This window comes from Ornithodoros turicata, unplaced genomic scaffold (genome assembly GCF_037126465.1).
Source record: "Ornithodoros turicata isolate Travis unplaced genomic scaffold, ASM3712646v1 Chromosome17, whole genome shotgun sequence".
Taxonomy (NCBI): Eukaryota; Metazoa; Arthropoda; class Arachnida; order Ixodida; family Argasidae; genus Ornithodoros; species Ornithodoros turicata.
The window spans coordinates 1767433-1789267 of NW_026999326.1; the positions used below are offsets into that span (position 1 = coordinate 1767433).

Below are 21835 nucleotides of genomic sequence, written 5' to 3' on the forward strand. Positions count from 1 at the left end.
TTTTACACCGTAGGAGGCAGAGAGTGGTCTCAAGAAATGCGAAAATACCGCTCCCGGCAAAAACAGGCTCACCTAGAGGCACTGGCGTTCCGCTGACCCCCACTGCCGATTCCTCGCAGCAACCTTCAACCTGTGGCTGAAGTACCGGAGACTGCCAACCTTCTGGAAGACATCACGGACAATTCTAATACACAAGAAAGGGGACCACGCAGACCCGACAAATTGGCGACCAATATCTCTAGGCAGGACTATTGGGAAGCTATACACTGGCTGTCTGGCGTCACGGCTAAGAGCATGGACACTGGAGAACGACGTGCTCTCACAGTGCCAAAAGGGGTTCCTCCCCTACGATGGTGTCCTGAAGCACAATTTTGTCCTCCAGGAACGGCTCGACCAGGCTCGAACAACAAGGAAGCAACTCTGCCTGGCCTTCTTGGATTTTGCCAATGCTTTCGGGTCCGTTTCCCACGGAAGCCTGATCGAAGCAAGCGCCACAGGAGCTGGGAATACGTTCTCCCAGATAGTGAAAGACCTCTACACTAACAACGAGGCGTCAGTGATCTGCAGCGAAGGCACAACACCGCTCATACCCGTGATTGCTGGAATACGACAGGGATGCCCGCTGAGTGGCATACTGTTCAATCTGGTGATTGATCCGTTGGTACGTCAAGTGCAAGGCCAGGGCAGCGAGCACCGCATACTAGCATATGCTGACGACATAACGCTAATGGCGGGTTCACCCGAAGAGTTTCAATATCAACTGAACCTTATCAGCCGCCTGGCGTGCAAAATGGGCCTCTCCCTCGACCCCACCAAATGTACAACGATGCACCTGTTACGAGTGCAACCAGTCGAATTGAGGCCCACACAGTTCTTCATCTAAGGGACGCCAGTACAACCAATAGGAGAATACGTATCTTTCAAGTATCTCGGCAGACCCGTCAGCTTCAACCCAATACCCGACAACAGCGCCATTGACGACGCAGTGGTATTGAGCCGCAAGGTCATGACTTCGGCGCTAGCAGCCTGGGAATGAATGGATGCTGTCGAGACGTTCCTGTACCCTGGACTTAATTTCGCCATGCGCATGGGATCGAACTCCAAGAGCGACTGGAAGCGCCTTGACACTGCACTCCGCCCCCTTATCAGGCAGATACTTTACCTCCCAGCATCTTCGACATTGGACTACATATACGGGAGCTCAAGGAAGGGAGCGTGCGTAATCCCGCTCGCTGCCGACGTTAGCGACGCAGGTCGAATTGACACCGCCTTTAAGTTACTGACATCACGAGACCCAATGACAAGGACACTTGCCGAAAAGGCCGTAGACGCCACAGAGGAAAAACGCCTACGACTACTGCAACCGCCCACCCCTCGACCTCCTTGGAAGTTACCTCTCTGGCGAAAATGAAGCGGAATTCAGGACTCCAAGCAGCGGCCTACGTTCCATCTGGACCGAGGCAAGGAAGGCCTCCTCCCGGCTCGGTGTCAGGTGGAGCTTCAACGAGGACGGCCCACAGCTCGAGAAGGACAACACCACTATCCCACCCCATGGCCGGACCAAAATAATAAGGCCAACCAGGGAAATGTTACGGAGTGTGTGGCCCTCGATCGCTCCAGTTCCCACTTCATGCGTACCGGATTCTCCGCACGATTCGCTGACTGGCGGTTTATACATCGAGCCCGGCTAAACCTCCTCCCTCTCGATGGAGCACGAACATGCCTCTACAGGCTTGTTTTAGTTATTGTGTATATTTTGGAGCGCCCCTTCGCGGATTTGTAGCGGCAGCTTTCTTCGTTTTCATTTTGGAACCGCGACTGTTGTGCTGATGCATGGAGCGCAGCCGACGTGGCTCCCGTCCCGCTTATGAAGACTGTCTTTTTACCGTACCGTGAGTTATGTATGGTTTAGCCTTCTGATTAAATTTGTGCAACTAAGGAACGCCCTCATTGAGATAAGAAAACTTGGTATATTTGTTGATCTAAGTAAAGCATTTGACGTTGTCAACTATACTATTTTACTAAAGAAGATTGAGTAGTATGGAGTAAGAGGCAAGCCATTAAAATTGCTTTCAAGTTATTTATCTCATCGACTTCAGTATACTGTGGTGAACGGGTCAAGTTCTAACGTTATTAGAAACTCCCACGGCGTACCACAGGGCCCTGTATTGGGACCTTTTCTTTTTCATTAATGATTTGACTAACTCATTGAAAGGAAAAAGCATATTATATGCCGTATGTTATATATTTTATAATATATATCTTGAAAAGTTGGAGTGGGATCGGACGGCTACGTAATTACAGTTGAAATAAATGGGAGACAGAAGACGAAAGTAGGGGAAGTAAAAAAAAGGGGGTTTATTAAAACTTAAAAATTATAAAAGTTAGGGATGATGTCTACGTTACGGCGGAAGCTCCGCCTTCTTCGGGACGCTTCATTTAGCTCTCATTTATCTTATCATTTAGCTCTGTCGTCCCGAAGAAGGCGGAGCTTCCGCCGTAACGTACACATCATCCCTAACTTTTATAATTTTTAAGTTTTAATAAACCCTTTTTTTGTCACTTCCCCTACTTTCGTCTTCTGTCTCCCATTTATTTCAACTATTATAATATGTATATAGATATATTATAATAGTTGAAATATATATATATATATTATACCGTATAAGTATATTATATATATTATATGATTCAGTTTTAAACCCTATTTACCTTCTACAAAAGAAAGCCCTTAGAGTTATATTGGGCATTCCTGTTAGAGAATCTGTTACATTTGCTTTTACGCTGTTTCGCATCAAACCACTTTTTGATTTAGTGAGATTTTGCATTTTATGCTCGTGTACAAGTTGGTACACGGATATATTGATGTCGAAAATATTAAAGTTGTAAGAATGTGGCTTACTCTCATCGTTCAGACAATTTGCAACTACGTCTTCCAAAATTACGGACAAACTATAGACTACATAGCATCAGATACAGCGGTGCCAAGCAGTGGAACTCTATTCCTTTTGAAATAAGAGCTTTGCCCTCTTATAGACTTTTTAGCAAGGTGGTGATGAACTATTGTGGATAAATTCTATGTCCATGGGGGGTGTTGCTTTTTTGCGCACTGCATGTTTCTATTCATGCTGTTTGTATATATATATGTATATCCCCACAAGTACAATATTGTGTGATTTTATTTGATTTGTTAAGACCACCATAGAGCCCTGGCCTCGTGGTCTTGTATTTTTTTGTACACTCAACTGAGACACAATAAATGTATCAGTATCAGTATCGATACGAGTTACAAAAAGGGACAATATGTACCGTCCCTTCTTTTCGCTCATCAAATCCGAAATTCTCCTCACAAGCACCAAAGAAAAATCTGCCTTGTCAACCTCGACTCAACCCCCCACAAACTAAAATACATTAACATATCTGGTAACACATCCAGCCTCAACCCTCCCAACCGAACTAATATTCGTTTGTGGATCGTAAAAGTTTGCAGGGAAATGGGTATGGGTCTAAAGTAGAATTTTTACAAGTTTGTGCTGTTTGTAAAACGAACTCGTTTCGGGAGTAATAAAGTTGGAGTGGTCTTGTACCAGGAAGCTTTGTTCATCAAAAGGGCAGAAGATAAATGTATCAGTTCAGCCTGTGTGTGCCAATCAGATAGGATTAAATAATTCTCCTGTCGAGAGAATGCAGGTGGGAGGGAGGAGGTAGTGGTAATGTTTTTTTTATATATAGATATCGTGTTGTTGCTTAGCGCGTGTAATATTCCTGTCATACGGTAAACCGAATGATATTCCCAGCGAATGACAATCGCAGCGAATGTCATTCGTTTGTCTTACATCGAGCAACACGAAGAAACAGAATGTAATTCGCAAATGATGTGAGTGTCGGTAATTAAGACACCAGGGCCAAATATATGAAGCATTATACAGGTACATTAGTTATAGTTTTATTTCTGTCGCTCGAAACTAGCGGAACATTAGATTATTTCAACGAATCATTGCCTTTTCAAAGACATCTAATTGGCTAATTCCCATAAGCAAAGACAACTAAGAGGCCTATCTGCACCACACTTGGCAACGTGGCGAATGGGAACCAGGGTACTTCTCTGAAAAACAGTGTTTAGCTTCCTTCGCGTCAAAAGTTATCAAATTCGTGATAAAATATTGAAGTACAACTTTTCATTCGCCTTTCATTTCTTTCAACTGTTTGTCGTTGTTGCTTTTGCTACCTCTCTACTGCGAGGGTACGCTGTCGGTGCGAGAGGGAAAAGCGAATGAGTTCCCCGAACTCATTCGCTGGGCGAATATCATTCGCATGTATTGCCATTTGATTTCTTCGTGTGACGCGAAATGAATGTCATTCAGTGCGAACATCATTCGCTGAGAATGACATTCAATTTGCCGTGTGACAGGAGTATAAGGAAGCTGTAAGGAAGCTGAAGGTTTTTGCCAATTGTGTCCTAGGGAGCTCGGTGGTTGTTTGTAAGTGAGGGTATGGCCTTGCTGCTTGCAAACGTTGCGTACTTTGCAGCAAAAGCACGCACCAATGTAGTACTGCTGGTCCGACTTGGAAGGATCAAGCCAGCTTTGTGTCACTTGTCGTGTTCCCCCAAGCATAACAGCGTGCATGTAGTCAACGCTGAAGCCCTGAACAATGTCGAAGTTATTTAGGCGCATCACTGGGGAGGGCCCTTTGATGCCGTTGACAACATAGTCACACTCCAGGGACAAGTTCATATCACGTCTCACTTGCTGTGACGTCCTCTCCTCGCTTGGCTCAGTACTGTCGTAGCGCATAGTACCTGTTAGTCATTCAGAATATTTACATGAACAGCATTGCAGCGTATGGACATGTAGTGAACTAAAAGCTAAGCATCAAGGCAACTGAACAATAAGTATTCATAATACTAACCAGAATCATGATTGCCCCTTGTGAAGCACCAGGGGCAGCCAAAATAGCCGTGGAAGGACACGTAGGTCTGCACTGCAGCACTCGCAGGAGAGTCTACAGAAGAGCACGTCGCATACACGTGTGACACATGTGTTTGTCCATTGCAGCTCCAGGTAACGGAGAGGCCCTCAAGTTGTTTCACAAATTTTGATAGAAACAATGGCATGTTTGAGTGTTGCTGCCCAAACCAAAGTCCTGCGACAATACACTTCTTGAATCTCAGCTGTGGCGGCAGTTCATTAAGAGTGAACTGAATGGGCCAAATTGATGTTTTGGAGGAGTTAAAGACTGGACAGCCATCAGTGTTAAATGTGATGGTGAGGTCATTCCATTTGAGTCGTCCACTCTGTCGCAGTTGTCTTGCATGTGCAGCATTTGTGATGTCTGTCACATTGTGTGCATCACTCTGCTCAGATTCTTCTTTGATGCTCATGAAGGTATCATGTAATGCCTGAGCGTTTAACTTAATCAAGTGCAGCATCCGGCACTTCGTGTCGAGCATGGAAAAGAAGCTGCCATCATTTCTTGCTTTTGTCACTGTCTGGACCAGACCACAGCCTGGACTTTGGCAGGTTGTGCTCTGACAAACGTGCACCAATTCACCACCACAGGACTTACAGTAATAGAAAGTCTTCGTCATGGCAGAATTTTTAGCTGCCCACAGCTTCCTGAATAAATACTTTGTTCTTGGAAGCACAGCTGCTGTTGGGCCAAAAAGAACATTGACAGTTCCAAGAAGATCACCTAGTGCCATCCAAGAAAGGCCATGTGATAATACAAAAGTCATCAACATAGTGACTGCCTCTGCATCAGTTGTTGGCGAATTTGGCAAATCCAAGCCCAGAAATTCACTGTGGCAGCCTGACAGCAGGACAGCGTCCTCGTCCGCCAGCCTTCCGTTTGGCATGGGGAGACTGTCACGTTCATCTTCAGTGTCAGAAATATGTATTCAGAATCGTGAGTTTCGTGCTCATACTCTGTCTCTGCACTTGCTTGTTCTGTGTCCTGCTCCACAAGCGACGAAACTGCACCTTCCATAGTGTTTTGTTGCTCTTGTAGGTCCCCCGTTGGCTGGGCTATTCCATCCAGTGAGTCTGCAGCTTGCTGCGTGTCATGGACATCGGGTGACGCTGCTTGCGTAGCGCTCCTGGTCGTACTCGCACCCTCTGTGGTGGATGAGTAAGACGACGATGATACTTGATGAATTTCGCTGTGTACTCTCCTGTTTTGTGTAGTGGTGGCTGAAGTTCTCCAATGTTGATTGGCAGCGCCACGTTTACGTCGCAAACGTGTTGTGTATGGTACTTTACACACTGCACCTTTATCCAAGAAGGTCTTGAGGCGCTGTCCGGCGTACGGCATAATTAGCTTAACGACCAGACGCTGTCTTCGAAGAAGCGGGACACAAAACTTTGCCAAATTGTCATTACCGGCTAAGTGGAAACACCAGAGTTATGCGACGCAAATACTCAACGATTGCAAGGATGTAGCAGGGCCACGACAATAACGGAAGGCTGGTCAAGTGAAACGTAATCGGAAGTGTCAAATCGAAACTGCACGGAATATTAAAAATTATGCTCCGACTGTGATGAAATAAAATTCAGAGCTATAAATAACAAACATATAGTTTGAGAAAGAAATATGCACAATGATAGAGTTACATGACACATTGTCTGAAACCGATGACTCGCGAAGTTACCTAAAACGTTTGCTTTACGGTGTAGTCAAACTTCAAAGGCTATGTACCATGCGGTACACTACCGAATATTGATCCGAAATCGAATCACTGTGCCTGCACTACAGTACCCTGTACTCGTTGTTGGTTTTGAATGTATTTGATTTCAGATTACCGTCTCACCGAGAGAGATGCAACATAATGGCTTGGCGAAAGGACACTAAATGAACTCGCAGGTGCGATTACTAAGATTATGCGTAACAAATTGTAATCATAAAAATAATTACCAGCACCCGTAATAACGACATACGCCTTTGTAATTAGTTAAGTCGAGTAAGTCTACTCGAAGTGAGGATAAACGAAACACAAGGTTCCAAAACAGATATGTGAGGCATTACTACGCACAAGATAATCTAAACAGAGATTACAACGCACACAACAAAGAATGTAACATTATAACTGATTATGTAGAAATATAAATGTATTAACTGTTGGATGCAAATACTTGCCGGTATACCGAAACTAACAGAACACGTCTGGTCAGCAAACAGCGCCAAGCTACACTGTGCCATGTGTTAAGCTTGTGTTGCTGCTTTGTTTGGCAGTTCCAAGTTAGCGCTTCTTTCTGCTAGTTATTTGCGTCCACCGTTGTTGTGTTTTGCGCTGTAAGGTCTCTTCGTCAGTCTATTTGTACGAGGCCTTCCAACAGAACAAAATGCGGGCCCTCGTTAAGTACACAGAGGACAATATGACAGCAATTCTGCCAGCTTGTCTCATCGACCAGTTCGAGCCAAAGGACGTTACTGACTTCGATAATTCTGTGCGCTCTGCATACTGGATTGCCATTGATGGACAAGAGGAGGGCTACTACGACGCCGTAATAGTCATGCTTCACAGTAAGTTTGATGTTTAATCTTATTTGTACGTAGCACTTCAAAACCAAACTGACCGCCGTAGCACATAAGTAAACTAGTTATCGCGTCATGGGCTAAAATGTGACTGGTCTTTTAGAGCACACGCTCTGTAGATTACTTGCTGGGAAAATGGTCATGGCGTGCAACCAGTCGCTGCGGCGACCTAACGATAGATCACTTTCCATCAGTGCAACTTTGATCTCATTTGTCTCGCGACGTAAACCCCCAATTATTATCATTAAAAAACTGCAACTTTGCCAGTGCTTAAAGGGCATACAGTATCAATAAGATAGGTAATCCTCAAGCTAATGAAAGACTGCCAGACTATGAAAAACATGTGGTTTGAAGCCTACGCAATTTTAACTAGCGTTTTCCTTTTGAAGGTACAAAAAAGACAAGAAAAAGGATTCCACGGATAATAGACTCCAAAAAGACTGCTGCAACGGCGGGATTAAAAATGACATCAGGACATTCATAGTTGCTCCAGGAATGGCATTAACAGCACCATAGCTTATGGCTTAGTATTATAGCTACTGATAGCCAGTAGAGCAATACCAGTATTTGTATTGGTTCAAGGCTTAGATCCCCATATGACGCTCCTTTTTGTAGCTGTTACCACCGAGTACGTTTACACGGTCTACCTCAAATAGGATTTCTATTTCCAGCATGACGGAGGGAACAGTACTTTGGCTCTGCACATTTCAAAATTACAGTAATACGATCATGTTTCTTTCACTTGAAAATGGGTTATGGTATTCATAAGTCATGATAATTCCTCATGGAGAGCATGTACTGTTCAGTCAAGTTTGTTTATTATGTACATGGCAGGACAGCAAAGCAAAAAGTTGCCAAAAGGCAGCTTGACAACGCTGTGTCGAGTTGATGCGTCAAGCTCTGTTCATTGCATAACTTCCGGTCATGCAATTTTTAATGGGAATTTTCAGACACATTGGTTAAAACACTCTGTGTATGTAGAATCATTCAATAAGAATGCTGTTGTGTATTAGAGAATCTACTGATACAATTTGTTTTTTTTTTTGTTTTTCCAGAAAGCTCAACAGAAAACAAAAGGTTCCAAGGAATCCAAAAAAGTGCGTGATGCTATATGGAAGAGACTGTTAAACACAATTAGTGAAGGAGCCGAGTCCTCCTCAGAAGATGAAGACGAACCACTATTCCCAAAAAAGCTTCTCAAGGTGGAGCAGAAAAAAGTGCGACGAATGGAAAAGCGATGCAAGGAGCTGCAGCGTAAACTCTCGCAAGAACAGGAATATTGTAGAGGGTTTCAAGATGCCCTTCTCAAGAAATTCGGTTAGTGAACTGGAAACACCTACCAAGTGCTTTTTCTTCACCCACATAGACGTTTTAATAGCAGTTTTTGCAGGTGGGTTATGTGGAATGTAGCAAATTTTGCATAAAGTAACATTGGCACCCTGTCAACTAATTAGCTGAAAGGTATTTGTTAGCTTGTACAAAAGCATCACTTAACGGGACTGTTGCATCTGTCACGGTCGATTCCAGAACCACAGTGCCATTTTACTCCTTGTTAATCATTGTAATAATGCCGAAAATCCGACGTGGCTTAGCGCATTTCTTCACCTACTCGCTTGCTTCCTAGCCAATTTTTTAGTGGACTTGTTTCTGTGCACATTGATGTAACACATGGCAAAAACAGACGACGAATGTCGAGAGCATTCCGGAATTCCTTCTCTGTAAACATCACTTGGACAAGGCCAATCAGGGAGCGGCAGGGAGACCATGAGTTCCGACCGCCAGGTGGGACTGATGGCGTCTATAGGTCGCGGAGAAGTCAGATGAGCTCATGGAATGCTGTTTCTGGTTAGCGCCGTATGTGTTTGCACAGCCAAACCACATGTTTGTACGGAGCATAACCGTGGTTAACACCACGTAACCGTGTTCCGTGTCTCACGGAGCATGGTCACGTTGGTTGGCGCTCACACTGGTAAGCGAAAGCAGGTGTATTTGCCGAGGTCCCTTCACTTAGCATATCGTGGCGCGAACACGAAGCAGACTGCTTCGGAGACAATCACTTGAGCTGTCTCTTATTTGTGTGCCTGGCTTACGTCGTTCTGGCTTAGCTGCGGAGGGAGTGCAAACCATAAAATTCGTTTATTTAATACGTAAGCTGTTTTTGGAAGAGAAACGTGCCACATCGAACATTACCTTAATGATCTCACACACACCTTCTCGGATGCAATTTTAAGGGCTCCTACCTTTGTATATAACAAAATAGCAGCCTGTTGTAGGTCAATGCAACTTTTCAACTCCTTATAATATTCTCAAAATCTTTGCAGAAATGCAAAGCATGCAATGCAGTCATCCATCTATGAGAGTACCTCTCAGCATTGTTGTTTAATTAAGACGTTCACACCACTAGCATTCAAATCCGATCCTATGTCTTTCATGCCAGGTTCAGATGCAGCAGAGAAGGAACGCCAGCCAAGCTGTCAGGTGTTACCTGTGATGGAGCATGATACAGACCCAACACAACAGTCACAACAACAGACAACAGACCTATCACACGTAGCATGCAGCGGAGCACAGTATAGATGCAACACAACAGACAACAGACCTAACACAACGGACCTGACACAAGAGACACGAGCGGCTGAAGTTGTACTAGAATCCCAGTCAGAGGTAACAGGTGACATGGGGCCTCTCAATGCCCCTTGTACTGAAGTACAATTGTTCCGTAACAAGGATGGCAAGGTGAGGTTACGTGCTGTGTTTTAGGCATATAAGAAAGTTATTTTGTTAATAGAAAAGAGGCATAAAATTACATAATCTGCATGACATATTTTTGTAATGCTGTATGATTAGAGACATCTTATCGTGTGGGTACTTGGCAATATGCATACATTATTTAATTCAGTATTGCTTTGTATTATAGATCAATGAACCAGTTTTTGCTATAACATACATTGATGCTATGAGAAGCTGGTTAGCACTAACAGTACCGTACTTACTTGAATCTAACACCTACTCTAACGCCTACCGAAATGCGGAATAACTCTATTCCTTGTGTCCCCAAATGTAACGTGCATTATCCTTGAGGGCGCAAAAATACATCAAGTGGTAACTCAGATCACAGCAAGAGAGGTACCTATTTGTTAAATGCAGTCAAAGTCGGAGTCACCACTCAATTTCCCCTTAAACGCGGCCTCGTAATGGGCTCACCGTTGCTTCATCGAACTGATTGTAAAAGAGGGGCAGAGGAGCAGGTCTCGATTGCTATCTTCGCAATGAACAGGGAACGTAGGTCTCTATCTTCGGGAGAACACGTGGTCTTGCCTTTCACCATGCGACTAATGTAGAAAGCTGGGAATGCTGATTGATATCTTCGAGAAGACAATAGGAAGTGTGCTTTGAGTTTTCGCACACGCTTTGCTTTCACGCCATCCGTTGCAGTTGTCCCCGGTTCTAACACTTACAGCCTATGTTTTGCAAAAAAAGTTGGAATAAAAGTGTGTGTTAGGTTCGAATAAATAGGGTACATTGAGTTTTTCTGTTAAGTGAAAATCCTCTGGTAATTTGACATGCATTTGTCACAACGTTTTTTTAAATGTTATTCCTCTGTCCACTAAAATGCTCTGTGATAGCATAAAAGGTTAAATACACGGGTGATGAAATCAGTATCCGAGAATAAAGCATGCAAAAAGAACTATGTCTAACCTGCTGCCCTGTTAAGAATATTTGTTTACTCTCCTTTGTTGTTGATGCACCTTGGGAACAACGTGTACATCGAGGAGGACAAGCTGTCACTTGTCAGGGAAGCGAAGTCCGACTCCCTGTTCTGCATGGAAATTTTGCGGACTATTTGGTCTCTTACAGCTCACGGGGAGGAGCATCACTGGCGAAGCAACGCGGAGCTATAAAAAGGAGGCAAGGCCTGCCAAAAAGGCACTCACACCAAAGAAGCTGGTAGCAGTGCAGAGTAAGCTTGGCTTTATATGGTTTCATTATTGTCATACCATTGCGTAGCCAGACCTGCGGGGGAGGGGGGGGGGGGGCTTGGCGCAAAATCCCAAGCAGTGAGGCATCTCACGAGATTTGGAGTTACACAAAAATCGCAAGTATGCCGCTTTGGTGGACGCCGGTAACTGCAACTAACGATGCCCCCCCCCCCCCTGGTCGGGCTGTGGCTATACTACTGCTTCCATGTGATCAACTTGTACAACCACATACAGTGTAGATGGGTAGAAATCCAGCGAACCGGTAGAATGTAGGAAGGGAGTTGCCTCAGGACAGAAGCCGCCGATATTTCGAACAGAGACTGTTCTCCTTCTGGGCACCGTCCTCATCATTGGCATGGTATTTAAAGGGTTAGGTGTGACGTGTTTAAAGGTTCATGCGAATTGTGGGTCAACAGCCCGGAGGGAAGAAAGGTTCCGTACGGGTTTTTACGGCCGGAGTGAATGGCTGCTTTGTTAGAGTGTGGAGGGGATTATGTGACCGTAGTGATCTAGGCTACAGACCGGTTACAGAAAAATGGAAGGTTCACGAACACGTGGACGAAACGGGACAACAGGCAAGAATTGGCAAGCATAGCGAAAGATAAGGAGGTTAGTGGTTACGTGGGGAAAATTCCAGAACCAGCAAAGGCTTTTTTTTTTTTTTTTTTTTAATACTTGTAATGCAAAGTTGTGGCATGCAATAAAGAAAATAGAAAGCAGTGGCCATGCAGAACACAACAGCTGATAATGGAGGTAGAAGGGAAAAGCATATTTTATTTGTGAAGTGTTTCTAGGGTGCCTTGTGATTTGTTGATACCGGACGGGTGAAGAGCGTTGAACTTGTATATGAGATAAGACTCCCTATCACGTCTGTCACGTGTGGATCTAAACCCGGTTTCTAGAATATATAGTTTAATGTTGTCAAAATTGTGACCAGGAACGTTAAAGTGTTCGGCGACTGCTTTGGGGAGTTTGTTGGACGTGTCGGTTCTGTGTCCGGTAAGGCGGTTGTTCATTTGTTGGCCGGTTTCACCAATGTATTGCATAGAGCAGTCGCCGCATTCAATGCAGTATATGACATTGGAGCTTGTGCATGTGAATGCGTGGTTAACGGGGTGGGTGTAATTGCTCGCAGTGCTTTTGATGGAGTTAGCGTGTTGAACGTGCTTGCATGTTTTGCAGCGCGGGAGGTTGCAGGGTCGTGTTCCCGTGTACGGGGTGCTTGTTTTGCTGATTTTGGCATTGACCAAGGAGTCTGCCAGGTTTTTTGCACGTCGGTATGTCACCTGTATAGGATTTGTGAATATATTGCTAAGTCGGTCACTGCTTTGGAGGAGGGGCTCGTGCTTCTGTAGAATGGCTTTGATGTTTGGAAGTGCGTTGGAATATCTTGTGATGAAGCTTATTTGGCACGCGTCAGGATTTTTTCGGTTTTCCAGAACCTCGTCTCGATCGAGTGTAAGTGCCTTGCGACGGAATTCGGTTAGGAGGGAGTCTGGATAGTCCCTTTGGGCAAGTGTAGTGCAGAGTTCGTCAAGCTTCTCAGCGTAATCTGTGTCGTTTGAACAAATTCTGCGTAGTCTTACACTCTGCCCATTAGGAATTCCAACCTTACAGTGACGCGGGTGGTGACTCTTGAAGTGAAGGTATTGTTGTTTGTCAGTTGGCTTTTTGTACAGGGTTGTGATGAGGTTGCCGTTGTCTAGTGATATTGTGGTGTCGAGGAAGTTAATTAAGTGAGTTGACTGTTGTGATGTGAACTTTATGTTGCTATGCGCGGTGTTCAGTAGATCTATGAACTTTTGAAATTCATGTTCCCCGTGTTCCCATATTATCAGTATATCATCGATGTATCGAAGGTACACCGTGGGTTTCAATGAGAGGGCGCTGAGAACTTTGTTTTCTAAGAACCCCATGAAGATATTTGCGTATGTGGGTGCAACAGGTGTGCCCATACTTGTACCGTGTACTTGTAGGTAGTGTTCGCCATTGAACTCGAAGTAGTTCAGTTTAAGGACCAAGTCCATTAGAGCGAGTATGGTTTCCGTGTCTTTTCTGGTGTTTGTTGTAGAAAGGGTATTGCAGAGGGCTGTGATTCCGTCGTTGTGTGGGATGTTGGTATACAGTGATGTCACATCCAGCGTGGCTAGTATTGTGTCCCTACCAAATGTACGAGTGTTGTTTATATCTCTGATTATTCTGAGGAGGTGGGGTGTATCTTGTACATGCGATGGCAGTGTTGTCGGAATATGGTTTAAATAGTGGTCCAGGAATTTCGAGAGTCTTTCTGTTGGTGTGTTGTTATTAGATACAATTGGCCTGCCGGGGATGTCAGCCGTATAGAGCTCGTTGGCGTGTACCTTGTGGATTTTGGGCAGTAAATAGAAACGACCTGCGCCTGTGTTTGATGGGGTGAGATATCTGAGGTCATCACGTGTGATGAGCTTTCGTTCGTGGAGGTCCTGTATGGTATGGGTTATTAGCGCCGTGTACTCCTTTGTTGGGTCATGGTCCAGTTTGAGGTAGTGTTGTGTATTGTTGAGTTGCCTATGAGCTTCAGAAATATATTTATCTGTGGGCCAGATGACGATACTCCCACCCTTATCTGCGGGCTTGATAATGATATCATCTCTGTCAGCTAGCGCTTTGATGATGTCACGCTGTGTTTTAGTGAGGTTGTGACCACGCGAGCTTTGGGATATACCGCGAAGGATGTCGTTGCTTACTTGTTTAATGTACAGGTCTAATGCGGGTTCTCGGCCGTGATTTGGTGTCCAGGTTGATGGTAGTCGGAGGTCGTTGTTGTTTTCTTGTGTTGTATGAGCGAAGAATTCTCTAAGGCGTAGCCGTCTCGCAAAGTCTGATATGTCTTTGTGGATTTCGTATTCGTTAACAGAATTGAGTGTAGGGCAGAATGTTAACCCCCTAGAGAGGACTTGTAGTTCGTCGCTGGTTAGTGAGCGTGATATATCTATTACGGTGCTTGCGTCAGCGTTTTCTCGGGGTGACTCAGCGATGTTGCGGAGAGTTGTGGGTGTGGTGCTGGAAATTATTTGTTCGGCTGCTGCATGTGTCGTGTTAGTGGGTCCGGTATCCGTGTCGTTGTTGGAATTAGGTTTTCCGAGTTTTGAGTGTTCCTTGTTAGCTAGCTCGCGGTTGAGTAGTTCGAGATCGTAGCGAGTTGCGCGTGGCACTGTTTCTTTAATATTTCTAGAAACGTACGGGCTGTGTTGTTAAGGGCTGATGCCCACTCTAGCTCAAGGTTAAGGTGTCAGTTTTCCTAATGCAGGAACTGTTTTAGGGGTGAGGCCTTTAGGTACTGTGTTGTGAGCCAGGTGGTGGGTGTAGATCCGTAGATGATGTAGGTATCGGCTACGTTTCTCCATGAGTTTTCGCATTCGTAGAAAGTTCGTTGACTGCATGGTCAACGCATGCAGTCAACCACCATGCAGTCAACGAACTTTCTACGAATGCGAAAACTCATGGAGAAACGTAGCCGATACCTACATCATCTACGGATCTACACCCACCACCTGGCTCACAACACAGTACCTAAAGGCCTCACCCCTAAAACAGTTCCTGCATTAGGAAAACTGACACCTGAACTAGAGCTAGAGTGGGCATCAGCCCTTAACAACACAGCCCGTACGTTTCTAGAAATATTAAAGAAACAGTGCCACGCGCAACTCGCTACGATCCAGGCCCATATGAACAATATCAGTCTCACCGACGCGGAGGTAAACACTCTCGAACTACACATTCAACAACTCAACCGCGAGCTAGCTAACAAGGAACACTCAAAACTCGGAAAACCTAATTCCAACAACGACACGGATACCGGACCCACTAACACGACACATGCAGCAGCCGAACAAATAATTTCCAGCACCACACCCACAACTCTCCGCAACATCGCTGAGTCACCCCGAGAAAACGCTGACGCAAGCACCGTAATAGATATATCACGCTCACTAACCAGCGACGAACTACAAGTCCTCTCTAGGGGGTTAACATTCTGCCCTACACTCAATTCTGTTAACGAATACGAAATCCACAAAGACATATCAGACTTTGCGAGACGGCTACGCCTTAGAGAATTCTTCGCTCATACAACACAAGAAAACAACAACGACCTCCGACTACCATCAACCTGGACACCAAATCACGGCCGAGAACCCGCATTAGACCTGTACATTAAACAAGTAAGCAACGACATCCTTCGCGGTATATCCCAAAGCTCGCGTGGTCACAACCTCACTAAAACACAGCGTGACATCATCAAAGCGCTAGCTGACAGAGATGATATCATTATCAAGCCCGCAGATAAGGGTGGGAGTATCGTCATCTGGCCCACAGATAAATATATTTCTGAAGCTCATAGGCAACTCAACAATACACAACACTACCTCAAACTGGACCATGACCCAACAAAGGAGTACACGGCGCTAATAACCCATACCATACAGGACCTCCACGAACGAAAGCTCATCACACGTGATGACCTCAGATATCTCACCCCATCAAACACAGGCGCAGGTCGTTTCTATTTACTGCCCAAAATCCACAAGGTACACGCCAACGAGCTCTATACGGCTGACATCCCCGGCAGGCCAATTGTATCTAATAACAACACACCAACAGAAAGACTCTCGAAATTCCTGGACCACTATTTAAACCATATTCCGACAACACTGCCATCGCATGTACAAGATACACCCCACCTCCTCAGAATAATCAGAGATATAAACAACACTCGTACATTTGGTAGGGACACAATACTAGCCACGCTGGATGTGACATCACTGTATACCAACATCCCACACAACGACGGAATCACAGCCCTCTGCAATACCCTTTCTACAACAAACACCAGAAAAGACACGGAAACCATACTCGCTCTAATGGACTTGGTCCTTAAACTGAACTACTTCGAGTTCAATGGCGAACACTACCTACAAGTACACGGTACAAGTATGGGCACACCTGTTGCACCCACATACGCAAATATCTTCATGGGGTTCTTAGAAAACAAAGTTCTCAGCGCCCTCTCATTGAAACCCACGGTGTACCTTCGATACATCGATGATATACTGATAATATGGGAACACGGGGAACATGAATTTCAAAATTTCATAGATCTACTGAACACCGCGCATAGCAACATAAAGTTCACATCACAACAGTCAACTCACTTAATTAACTTCCTCGACACCACAATATCACTAGACAACGGCAACCTCATCACAACCCTGTACAAAAAGCCAACTGACAAACAACAATACCTTCACTTCAAGAGTCACCACCCGCGTCACTGTAAGGTTGGAATTCCTAATGGGCAGAGTGTAAGACTACGCAGAATTTGTTCAAACGACACAGATTACGCTGAGAAGCTTGACGAACTCTGCACTACACTTGCCCAAAGGGACTATCCAGACTCCCTCCTAACCGAATTCCGTCGCAAGGCACTTACACTCGATCGAGACGAGGTTCTGGAAAACCGAAAAAATCCTGACGCGTGCCAAATAAGCTTCATCACAAGATATTCCAACGCACTTCCAAACATCAAAGCCATTCTACAGAAGCACGAGCCCCTCCTCCAAAGCAGTGACCGACTTAGCAATATATTCACAAATCCTATACAGGTGACATACCGACGTGCAAAAAACCTGGCAGACTCCTTGGTCAATGCCAAAATCAGCAAAACAAGCACCCCGTACACGGGAACACGACCCTGCAACCTCCCGCGCTGCAAAACATGCAAGCACGTTCAACACGCTAACTCCATCAAAAGCACTGCGAGCAATTACACCCACCCCGTTAACCACGCATTCACATGCACAAGCTCCAATGTCATATACTGCATTGAATGCGGCGACTGCTCTACGCAATACATTGGTGAAACCGGCCAACAAATGAACAACCGCCTTACCGGACACAGAACCGACACGTCCAACAAACTCCCCAAAGCAGTCGCCGAACACTTTAACGTTCCTGGTCACAATTTTGACAACGTGACAGACGTGATAGGGAGTCTTATCTCATATACAAGTTCAACGCTCTTCACCCGTCCGGTATCAACAAATCACAAGGCACCCTAGAAACACTTCACAAATAAAATATGCTTTTCCCTTCTACCTCCATTATCAGCTGTTGTGTTCTGCATGGCCACTGCTTTCTATTTTCTTTATTGCATGCCACAACTTTGCATTACAAGTATTAAAAAAAAAAAAAAAAAAAAGCCTTTGCTGGTTCTGGAATTTTCCCCACGTAACCACTAACCTCCTTATCTTTCGCTATGCTTGCCAATTCTTGCCTGTTGTCCCGTTTCGTCCACGTGTTCGTGAACCTTCCATTTTTCTGTAACCGGTCTGTAGCCTAGATCACTACGGTCACATAATCCCCTCCACACTCTAACAAAGCAGCCATTCACTCCGGCCGTAAAAACCCGTACGGAACCTTTCTTCCCTCCGGGCTGTTGACCCACAATTCGCATGAACCTTTAAACACGTCACACCTAACCCTTTAAATACCATGCCAATGATGAGGACGGTGCCCAGAAGAAGAACAGTCTCTGTTCGAAATATCGGCGGCTTCTGTCCTGAGGCAACTCCCTTCCCACATACAGTGTAGTGTGTCAGTAACCACAGAGAGGGAGAAAAAGTGAACTAATCGAAAAGCGTGTGGTCAGTATTATTGGTTTATATTATTGTTATCTCCTCTTGTTGGCTTTATTTGCTTTTAGTTTAATTTTCGCGTTGTGAAATCAGGGCAGAACTTTTCCAGGTGGACTTTGTCATGCGACCAATAGAACACCCAGGTTGAGTGATCTCAATTTTGACCTAATGTCTTTATTTACTCTGTGTTAGTGCCGCAAAGCAACTGTGTCTATGAGCAGCATGCGATTTTGGCTGAAGACCAGTCATCACTATGAGAATATCCCTGTGAAAACTATACGTCAACAGCGAACAGTTTGAGCGCGTCTGTTGGTTCGGTGTCTGTATGTACTACAAGAGAGACGGTGGCAATAAGGCCTGCCTGGGGAATACAGAGATACGAAAGGGATTGAGTTCGTGGGGATCTGTTGTCTGTCATGTTGACTATACTCTCGAATGCAAAAAGAACTGGGATGCTCTCGGCCGCACGCGTTGCACTAACATGAAAATGCATTATCAAAACACACAACGACACACAATCACAGACAAGTGTGCATAATCTAAACATTGTTTTTATTGAAAAACGCAAAGCCTATGAGAATGCGCTGTAAACTGAATGGAATAAATTGTGCGCTACACTGCATCAGCACTGTGCACACTGTAGCAGTAATTACTACTTATCATTTTAGTTGCCTTCAACAAGTACGTTGAGGATACTACGCAGCCAGAGAGTGTTTCTGCGACCCAGGAAGAAAAGTTGAGGAGAGAGAAGGAGAAAACAAGCAGGAAGAACGCCTTCCGAGCTCACATCAAGGGCATATGTTAAATGACATAAATAAGAGGAATAAATTGTAAAGAACTGGAATGCGCGTCTCGGTGTGCTCTGACCCTGCTAGAACTTGGGATGAAGTGGAATAAATGCGAATGCGGATCCTGCATCTATACAAACTGCGCTGTCCTACATCAATGTAGGATGGTATATACCACGTCAACATAGGATGCGGGATCTTACATCAATATAAGATGTGCGATACCACGTCAATATAGGATGCGGGATCACACATGGATGAAGGATCCTACACCAGAATCCCACATAATAAGTTTGCGGCAATTTTCAATATGGTATATGCCAGTGCAATGAAAAGTCACACCAAGAATTTGGCTTCTGGCCTCACTGGAACACAGAAAGAAGCCCCGCAGGAAGGCTGGAGGTTCAAAAACGCGATCAAGCCACACACACACACGGATCTTAGCCAAAAGGCCGAGAAGCGATAAATATTGCACGTCCATCTTTCACTCTGGTCACGGTCGCGGCACCTGCCTCCGCGGGTGTCACGTCGGCAAATTCGACGTGATGTGGTGCGTGTAAGAAGCACTAGAATGATAGTCGGACTGCATGAAATGCGCATGTTAGCGGACGGAACTCGTGTTTCTTTCTCTCTTGTATCCGCCAAAAGACCGAGAAGAGATATACACTGCACGTCTCCCCCTTTCGCTTCTGTCGCAGTCTCGCCTTCTACGTCCGCGCGTGGCACGTCGCCAGTTTGGGCATCGTGGTATATGGGTACGGAACACTAGGGTGTTAGTACTAATGCATCACGGCCCGTGAGATAAAAATGATTGATTGGAATTGGTTTTCACTTATCAGAGTGAAACGTTCTTGTGCGGCTTTCTTGACTCTCTGGACGAATTCGTTGTGCCTGTTGGTGTAGCGGTTGCTCATTCTCATGCAATGGCCAAGAACATGCGGCAGGGTTTCCGAATCATGGCCGCAGCGCCTACAGCGCTTGTCCTGGTGGCTCCAAGGCTTGGCTCCATTGAGCGGGACGAGCTTGAACTGGGCTCTGTGGACAAAACGACAGTCGGCGAATCGTGTGTAGTCGCCACTGATCATGAAGTGCGAGCTTGCCAGGTCCATTGCGACGGCCTCCATGGCCTTTCCTTGGTTGGGGAGACTTTGCAGATGGGTGTCGTTAATATGCGAAAGTAGGCCCCGGAAACACGCCATCAGTCTGGTCCGTTGCTTGCTTGTGATGGTTGTTGCCTCCCGGGACACAGTTGTGCCTGATTCCTCCTCTATTTCCCACGTAACCTTCAACCGTGTGGACGCCTTCCTTGCTTCCGTCCAGACATTCGGAAGGAAATTGCTGGCTCTGCGGAAGTCGCCTTCGTTGTTGCCGTTCAGGAATGCTGCGATGTCAGCGTGGCCAGCTTCGCGTCCCAAACGTGTGGTCACGGTGGCGTGTACCTCTTCGAAGGCGGGCTTCGCTACTTCGGTATCTGGTGAAGTGCAGAGCTTGAAGGCATTGTCGATACGACAAACGTCACTAAGCTCGGCTGCCAGAGGTATGCCACACGCTCCAGCCTTTCTGCTTCTGTAAAGGTAGACTGTTGACGCCGACTGCGGGAGGTAGAGCGTCCTCTTCAGTAGTGGTCGTAAATGGTGGTCTAGCTTCTCCCAGTCCGTCTTGCCCAGTGATCCGCAGCGCATCGCGAAGTTGAGCGCTGGGAAGACGAACGTACGAATAGCATCGAGTCGTTGCCAGGGGGCAAGTAGAGACGACATGATCCTGGTGGCATTTTCCATCGTTTGATGTAGGTCTTTGTCGTCGTGGAGTACGTTGTATCCGGTCGGTTGTCCGAGGCACTTAATGCTGTCAAACTCCTTCAGGGCTTCTATCGCCTCGCAGTTAACGGTGAATGTTGTTTCGTTGAGGCCCACTGGTTGCCGCCCGGAAAGGTGGATGCTGCGGCACTTCTTTGCATTCATTTTTAGCCCCAGTGACTGTGCCATGGAGGTGACTGTGTTGATACGCTTTTACAGTATGGCCGGGTCTCCTGCCATTGGGGCCAGGACGTTGGCGTAGGCGAAGATGTTGTGCTGCACGTCGTTTGCCTGGACCTGCCTTATAATGACATCCATGACAAGATTGAAAAGGAGGCCGCTGAGGGGTCATGCCTTGCCGATTCCGGCTTGCACGGAAATCGGCTCAGTGGAGCCTTCTCCTGTCATGGCGGTAGTTGTGTTTCCTTCATATAGGTCACGGACTATATCGATGACGACACTTCCTGCTCCTCTGTGCTGGACTGCGTCGATGATGACCTTGTGTGAGACGGACCCGAATGCGTTGCTGACATCGAGTAGGGCGACGCACAGGTCTTTCCTGCTGGTGCGGGCGGCATTAAGTCGGGTTTGGAACACCTAGTTGTATCCAACACGCCGTCATAGGGCAGAAAGCCTTTCTGGCAGCGACTCGGTACTCCTTCATCAATAATCCATTTCTTGAGACGATTGGCCAGACATCCCGTGTACAGCTTGTTACTGGTCTTCATGAGGGTGATGGGTCGCCAGTTGCTGACGTAATTTTCGTCTCCCTTCTTGTGGATTAATATCGTTCGTGTTTCTTTCCATGTGGCTGGCGTTTGGGGTACTTGAGGCAGACGTTGAACACGGAAGCCAGAAAAATACACCTTGGGTCTGCCTTCAGCCAGTGTTGATAGGTCAGTCTGTCGCTCCCGGGGGCAGTGTTCTCGCATTTACGAGCTTTTGTTAGTACCTCTTCCGGTGTGAATGAATGCATGGGGATGGTGTTGTCAGTGGCTGGGCGGGCTTCCAGAGCAGCAGTGTCCATGTTGGTGTTTCCGCTGCGCCAGAGCTGCCTGAAGTAT

The 21835-nt window shown here is 45.9% G+C and overlaps 1 protein-coding gene and 1 long non-coding RNA gene across 2 annotated transcripts; one reads left to right on the forward strand and one right to left on the reverse strand.

The window, feature by feature from the left end:
• The first annotated feature begins 8832 nt into the window (after positions 1-8832).
• LOC135372747 (uncharacterized) lies at positions 8833-18991 on the forward strand. The gene is made up of 3 exons (XR_010416104.1): positions 8833-8850; positions 11392-11494; positions 18856-18991. It is a non-coding gene; the product is annotated as an uncharacterized LOC135372747 (long non-coding RNA).
• A 763-nt stretch (positions 18992-19754) lies between these two features.
• LOC135372836 (uncharacterized) lies at positions 19755-20960 on the reverse strand. Its single transcript, XM_064606295.1, has one exon. It carries the CDS (start codon positions 20958-20960, stop codon positions 19755-19757), a length of 1206 nt encoding a protein of 401 aa, XP_064462365.1.
• Positions 20961-21835: the final 875 nt, after the last annotated feature.

What these genes read in the sequence shown, in the direction of transcription:
- LOC135372836 (XM_064606295.1), bottom strand. Translation starts at nt 20,960, where the DNA reads ATGGCACAGTCACTGGGGCTAAAAATGAATGCAAAGAAGTGCCGCAGC.